Source organism: Bidens hawaiensis, unplaced genomic scaffold, assembly GCF_021521415.1.
Source record: "Bidens hawaiensis isolate Kalapana, Puna unplaced genomic scaffold, B.hawaiensis_p1.1 tig00001511_1, whole genome shotgun sequence".
Classification (NCBI taxonomy): domain Eukaryota; kingdom Viridiplantae; phylum Streptophyta; class Magnoliopsida; order Asterales; family Asteraceae; genus Bidens; species Bidens hawaiensis.
The window spans coordinates 1,714,943-1,722,847 of NW_027491085.1; the positions used below are offsets into that span (position 1 = coordinate 1,714,943).

Consider the following 7,905-nt stretch of genomic DNA (forward strand, 5'->3'; position numbering starts at 1 on the left):
TTACTTTGATATCTAAAGGGAACAATTTGGTTTATATCTTAAACGAAATTCTTCTCTTGAGTTGTCGACACTCTCGGACTCCGAATGGGGTGGTATATCTAACGGGGGCCGACCCACAACGGCCCATATCTTTTACCTTGGCTCACATTTCTTACGTGGAGGTCTGGTCATCAAAAGTCAGTTTCTCAAGCCTCCACAGAAGTAAAGTACAAGGCGCTAGCAAATGCGGCTGTCAAGCTTGTTTGGGTTCAAAATCCTTTGCTAGAATTAGGCGTTCCCATATATCATTTGCTGATTAATGGTTTGCTTCAAGTTTTGTCTGGGAACGGGTAGCTAATTACTCCGTAATGGTTTGCTTCAAGATTTTCATATTAATTAGCTATGCGGATCAGCTAGCTGATGTGTTTACCAAACCGCTTCCTAGACGGTCATTATGTAAAATTTGATCCAAGATGAAGTATCCAATAGATCTGCCATTTTGAGAGGGCATATTAGTTAAGGATCGCATCACGTAAACTCCATGATTCTTGATTTCTTTCCAATTATTTACTGTCTATATTTGACCATATCAAGGTTCTTGTATCTCATAATTAGTTACCTTATTCTCTCCCCTATATATGTACCATATATTTGTTCAATAGAATTACTAATTTTCAATTAATTCTCTCTACCATTGGATTAATCAAGATTCTAAGATAAATGTGCAACGAACATAGCAAAATTAAGGAGGATGAAGTGACTGATAATGTACAATTCACACACAAAACAAAAATACACGGCCATCTTGGTCTAAGCTAATTGAAGTTTTAAATTGGAACATATGTATCTTCTAATAATCTAGCATTTATCTCTTCTCCTCCATCCGAAATCTCTACGTCACCTGTCGTTCATGCCCGAATCAGACTCAACCACATTTTTTCTTGATGATTCTAAAGTAACATCTCTTCTGCTACTTCTACTACTATCCGATGATAATGATGAGTCGCTGCTTTCGGCATTATTCAATTTCTCACCTTTTGATCTTGACTTGTTATTTGATTCGTATGGCTTACTACTACTCTGATCATCTTCTCTTAATTCATGAGTTTTCTTGCCCAAACTCATACCCACCTTTTCGTTGTTTTTTGATGATCTCCGATCAACACTTTTCTTGCTTGAATTAGAATGTAAACGTGTTGAGCTCGAATTGTTCTTTGATGTGAAGGAATCACTACTATATTGATCATCTCCAAACACACCATGACTTTTCTTGCTCAAACCGACATCATCCTTTTCTTTATGTTTAGATGATTTCCTGCTCACACTTTTCTTTCTCAAACTAGAACTTGAATGTTTCTTTAAGCTTGTGTTGTTTCCTTTTGATGAATTCCTACTAACACTTCCTTTATCTGATCCTAATGTAACTTTTCTTTTAATACTTGGCTTTGATTTTGTTCTATAGCTCGTTTCTTCCGGATGGCTTTCATCCTCCCAATAATCATCTTCATTATATAAACTTTCGGACGATGAAGTGCCGCCCTTATCATCATAACTAGTCTTGTTATTATTTGTTCTGATGTGAGGTTGTTCATCCTCATCTTCAGAGTCACTATAAATATAATCATCTGAATCTTCATTTGATGATGATGAACATGATTGATTTTGTCGATCATGATCAACATTCGTTGAGGCGGTAGTGTGATCATTTTGTGGTTGCGGTTGTGGTTGTGGTATTGGTTGTGGTTGTGGTTGTGGTGGTGTTGGTTGAGCCACCGTGAGGAAGCTAAGAGCGGCCACAACATCCGAGATCATGGGTCTCACAGATGGGTCTTCTTGTACACACATTGCAGCCACCCCAACTGCTTGATTTAAGCTTTTATCTGGAAATGATCCTTTCAATAGTGGATCTGCCATTTCGGGAAACCTTTTCGGCTCTTTAAAATAGGGCTGTGCCTGTTACAACCAACGAATGATAATTTTATGTCAAGTGTATATTACTAGAAGAAAGTAAATGTAAACAAATGTTCATGACAAGTTCATGAAATAGATTTTTTATTATGGCTTAAACATTGCAAAATTATTCCAAATATGAGTTTCTTCGAAAATACTATATAATTCGCACAATCAATGTGTGTTTTCACAAGCTAATGATTTAGACATAAAAAAGGCTCATGAGCATTACCCATTTGGTAAGATTTTGTTCGTCTACAGGGAGATTTGTGTCTAGTGCTTTTCTTCCGGAAATCAGCTCTAGTAGAACAACTCCAAAGCCATAAACGTCGGATTTTGGTGTGAGTTCACCATTTTGTTCATATTCTGGAGCACAACCAACTGTATGCACCATCCTTTGTTGCATGGTATTACCCGTGTCTATTTCAAGCCTTACAAGCCCAAAATCTGTGAGCTTTGGCTCCAAGTTTTCATCCAGCAAAACGTTTGTTGATGTGAAATTGCGGTAAAGAATAGGTGGATTCCTGTTCTCGTGTAAATACTCAAGAGCTTGTGCAGCTCCTGAGGCTATTTTCATCCTTGTGATCCAGTCTAATGCCTCTCTCTCTGGTGGAACCTCTGTCATTGAAATAACACACTAGTTCAAATTATCGTAATGGGAATTATTTATTATTATTTTTTTAAAGAGAGTTTTTGGTGTTTGATGACGGTTTGTTGGTAAGACCAAACGTAGTGGGACGTTAAGGTGTAGGAAAAAGCCCCAAAACGCTGGTGGGGGAGAAGGTTTGGTGGTGAGAGTAATGACTGAAGGGCTTTTTACCACATCGCTTTTTGCAAAGAGGTGAGATTTTTTTTTGGGGGGATTTTTGGTGTTCCTTAAATGACATTTAAGGAAGTGTCCACGACTTTCGTGAATGGGATTTGCGGATCTTAGTTTTCTGTTTACAATTCCTAGCGCTTGCTAAAAAAACACATTATTGTAACTTTTGATACTATATTTGATGATGTCCATCGGCACAACATCCTACTAGGTGAAATCTTATAATCCGTATATGGTTTTGGTAATTAGTAAAAATGCTAGTTACAACATAAACAAAGTTAGAAAATACCATGCAGGTGATTGCTCAAGGAACCCTTTTCCATGTATTCATAAACAAGAATTCTCTGATCTCCATCGGCGCAATATCCTATTAATTCAACAAGATTTGGATGTTGAGTGAGACTCAACATCATGACTTCAGCAAGGAACTCTTTGTTTGCTTTTGTTCCATGTCTATCTAGTTGCTTCACAGCCACAACCTTCACATAAAGACATTTAAGGTTATATAAACATAATATTAACGAAAAGACGAAAATACGATGATATTATGTAAAATAATCAAGTTCACTAACCTGGCCAGTACCCTGGAGAGTTCCTTTATAAACTTTTCCAATTCTACTCTCACCTAGTAGAGTTTCTCGGCGGAAATTCTTCGTGGCCATGGCCAACTCCCGGAAACCGAAATTACGGGCTGGATTATCCGCAACTTCATTGGTATGGTTTGTATTGGTGGAAGCACTTTCTTGATTTTGGTTATTGGGTTGCTTAGAAGGCCCTGATGGTGGTTCCGTAGTAATTACTGAAATAAATACAATTATAGAATTAGAGTTCTTGTGAATGAAATTAAAGCTTGTGCATAGTTGAAAGTATTAACTGATTTTCTTTAGCATTAAGGAATGTAAGAACCAGATGTTTTTTAAACTGCTTGAGGATAGTTAGTTTAGGAATACGAAAGTTTGTTGGTTGTTATTCCTTTATTGTTAGTTTGTGTGCGTGTTAATTATAGATGCATACATACACACTTGTTTTTTGTTTCTAAAATAGTTGTTTATTTAGATGAATATGTAGATATTGATACTATAAAATGAAAATTAAATAAATAAAAGTTATAAAAAAACTCTTTTTCTTTCTAGCCGTGAAAGACTGAAAGCCTATAATAATAGTTATCGTTTATAACTTCAATAAACGAAGGAGAAAACATCAACGCGGGTATATGTGGCAAAGTTTGCCTCTCAAAAACCGTTCTAGCTAGCCACAAACCTCACCATTGTGAAGCAAGTTTGTGAGCAAGGTTCATCTCAACAAACTAAAGGCAGACAAGAGATGGTGGGCTATGGTGTCACATCACACACTCTCTCTCTCTTTCTCATACACACGCACATATATATATTATATATCTATATATACATACAAATTTGATAAATTTTAATATGGTTAAGGAGATGATGGACGGTTTATGGATTTTTATCGCTGCGGATGCTCTGAAAGGGTGGATGCAGAGAGGGAGTTTGAGGTGCCTTTCTAGGGACAGAGGAGCATGAGGGAGAGTGTGTGATCAAAGGTCATGTCACCATCATTTTTAGTGGCCTCTATTGGAGATGATGTTAGTTTTTAGCCTGGAAGCCCTTCAGTGTACCATGCTTCCACTACTTCCACTCAACCACAACCTTGGTAGCAACCTTTAGTCTTTACATCACTAAAGTGCATTATTGCATGATACATATGTCTAATGTTTCTTGTAAATTGTAATGGTTTATTTCTATTTGGTGATGGTCAGAGTTTAGACTTTGTGCACGATTTGAATATAACTTATATATGTGCACACACTTCCATCCTTGGAAAACATTCTTAATGTTAATTCTTGTTGAAATTAAATATAGAGAACAGGAAAATGCAACAAATTAACAAGGAAGAAAATGTACCGTAAACTACGGAAAAAGGAATACTTGGGAACATTTTTATACGTTAAATTAATCGGTGAAGAAAACCCACTGTCCAAAGGCTAACTACGGTAAAATTCGATTGGGATCGGATTCGAACTTGAGACATTACGGCCTCCATCTCAAATCTCTGATTCCCCTCCAACGTAAATTGAGCTAAAGCTTATTGATGGTCGATGTGATGGAATTTACTAAGTGGTTTCTCAAAATTAAGTTACATCAAAAGTAAATTATTTAGTTGAAAAACCAAATTTAATATAACTTGAAGTTAGTTTGCGTTTGCTAGGATTAGAGTGGCTATAAATCAAGACCAATGCAACATAAGTTACAAAATAACCTAAACCACAAATTAAATCCAAGTTCTTACATTCCTTTATGCACAATAATTTCTGTCATTGCATTTGTATATTTTACCATGAACAGACATCATAATTTCTTCAATTATCAATTAACAAAATACATTAGGTAGGATTGTAAAATCTTATATATTAAAACACCCATCTATTAACGAATCATCAACAAAACATGCATGCATGCATACATACATACATACCAGGAGGTTGAGAAGTGGGGTGTCCTTTAGCTTGTGCCACATGCAAATCCTCTTGTTCATTGATTTCTGATTCCTTGCTTCCGAAGCAGGGCAAACAACTCATATCTCATGCCCTCATATATTATCCCTATCATGAAATTAAACGGCTATCGTATGAAGAATCGATCAAAGAAATTACACCATGTCGATAACCAATGTTTCTGCTACATGTTTAACATTAAAGCTCAAAACATATCCCAATCGGATCATATCGTAATTAACATCATAAACGTGAAAATTAAAAAGGAAGTTTTGCTGGATCAAAGGAGGGGATAGGGTCCTCCATGCTCAATAGAGGGACTTGCAGGAGGACCCCCCGAATGCAGGAAAGCCATAAAGAAAGACATTTGGAGAGGGCAAGAATGACATGGCTTTGGGAAACATTTTCGATGGAGGAAATTTTGGGGTTATAAATTGACATTTGTTAGGTGTTTTGTTTCTTTATTTCTTTGTATAGATAGGTACATAGAAAAGATACATATTATAATCGTATCTAATAAATATGTATGTATGTATGTATTTTCTTTTTCCATGTAACAAACATCGTCATGTTTATTATATCTTGAAACACGGGTTAAAATAAAACTATACTACGTAGATTCAATCATAAACATAAATAAATTAGACATCAAATAAAAAAAGTTACTTGATGGAATTAAGACTATATACAAAGAAGATGATGATGTCATTAATCGACCATATTTGATTTCTGTTAGGATGTCTATATATATATATATATATATATATATGAGAGAGAGAGAGAGAAGTGTTCTCAGTGGAGACGTGGAATATGTTTTAAGGGAACCATGTCAAACATGGGCCTCAACGTTCTGTTTCTATCCCTTTCTTCGTGTTTGTTTATTTTAGTTCAAAGGATTCTTACAAGAAGGCGTGACACAAGCACTCGTTGAAGACTATGCAGAAGAGTATTCAAGAATACACGATTCAAGCACTTGTCAAAAACCAAGGTTTGAATCAATACATATATGTTGTATTTCATGTTATTTTACGTTTGGATATGTATACAGTATATGAATTACAATTTCTCAAATGTGAGAAGCAAGTAATTTATTAGTTATGTTAATATATTTTAATAAACTTTTACTTGGTCAAAGGATATCGTCCACATAAAAGATTAGTGTAGTAAAGTCTCTCCCACTTATTTTGAGGTAGACGTATTGATCTACTTGATTCTTGATAAAGCCTTGTTTCTACATGATTTCAGAATTAGAAGTACCATAGACATGATATTTGTTTTAATCCAACATGGATTTCTTTAACTTACATGCTAAGTGTTCCCAATAAGAAAATCAGTTTTGACATCCATCTTATGTAACCCTATATCAAAATGAGCTATTAATGTCATAATGATCCTCATAGAATCTTTCCATGATAAAGGTGAGAAGGTTTTTCAGATAATTAATTCCCTTTGTTTGAGTATTACCTTTAGCAACCAATCATGCTTTATAACGTTTGAGTCTAATTTGGTTATGAAAACTAATTACATCCTACTGGCTTTACATCTTTGGTTAATTTAAATAGATCTGAAATGTCTTTTTTATTAATGGAATCAATCTCATTAACCATAGCTTAATTTCATTAAGAATATTGATCCCAAAAAATGGTTTCATTATAAGAGGTTGGATAAGAATACTTTCTAGATCCAAATCAACTTTATTAAGGTAGGTTACATAACTAGCAAAGTTACTTTGATCATAACCTTCTAAGCTGATTTCTAAGTACAACAAGCTATTAACAGGTTCATGTAATTTGGATTTGCTCTTTAGTTTAATGTGCCTTTATTCTCCAGGATATTTGGGGAATTAATTTCCAAGGAATTAGGAGGTAATTATCACCCTTTCTCTTGCACTTCTTGGAAATCATATAATTCACTTTTATCATAATAAAAGTTTCTACTATGCGGGTAACAATGTAATATGGGATTGCAATAGAATTAAAACATCTTTGAACGTTTAAGATATCCTATAAAGTAGCAACTGAGGACCTCATGCCAAGTTTCTTTTGTAGAGGATTATAAAATATAGCTTCGGCATGATTACTCAAAGTTTCACATGCCTTAAGTTTTAGGGGCATACTTAGAAGGAACCTGCTTATTTAGTAAATGAGACGTTATCTTTAAGGCCTAAGTCAATAAAAAGATAGGAAATTTTAAGTTTTTTAATGACTTCTTACCATATTCTCAAGGGTTCTATCCATTCTTTCAGCAACACCATTTTGTTGAAAAGTATCCAACATAGTAAATTGTTTCACTATCACGTGTTCTTTACAAAAGTCAAAGAAAGGACTTTGAGCTTGATCAATGGTTGTATGTCGACTATAATACTTGCCCCTCTATCTGATCTCATAACTCTATGATCTTACGTTCAAGTTGGCTTTCAACATCAAACTTAAAGGTTTAAAACATATCAAGATTCAGATTTCTCTTAAAATAATTAAAAGTTGATACACTAGGCATAATCATCTATATATATAAGTAATAAAAGATGTGTAGCTAGTTATGCTTGGGGAGAACTCCACAAATATAAGTGTGCTTAGTTATATTAATTTTGAACTCCTGTTAACATCTTTCATGTTTATGTTCTCTCTTTTTCTCTTATCTAAAG

The 7,905-nt window shown here is 34.7% G+C and overlaps 1 protein-coding gene across 1 annotated transcript; it reads right to left on the bottom strand.

Annotated features, from left to right (window-relative positions):
* Window positions 1-876: 876 nt before the first annotated feature.
* LOC143581644 (uncharacterized) lies at window positions 877-4,017 on the bottom strand. The gene is made up of 5 exons (XM_077064388.1): window positions 4,010-4,017; window positions 3,322-3,598; window positions 3,039-3,228; window positions 2,162-2,547; window positions 877-1,932 (listed from the first exon to the last, which is right to left on the bottom strand). The coding sequence occupies exons 1-5, from the start codon at window positions 4,015-4,017 to the stop codon at window positions 877-879; spliced, it is 1,917 nt and encodes a 638-aa protein (XP_076920503.1).
* Window positions 4,018-7,905: the final 3,888 nt, after the last annotated feature.

Excerpts from the sequence above, each read along its gene's own strand:
- LOC143581644 (XM_077064388.1), bottom strand. Across the intron at positions 3,229-3,321 it reads CTCTCCAGGGTACTGGCCAG|GTTGTGGCTGTGAAGCAACT; the intron begins GTTAGTGAACTT and ends CTTTATGTGAAG. Across the intron at positions 1,933-2,161 it reads AACAAAATCTTACCAAATGG|GCACAGCCCTATTTTAAAGA; the intron begins GTAATGCTCATG and ends TGGTTGTAACAG.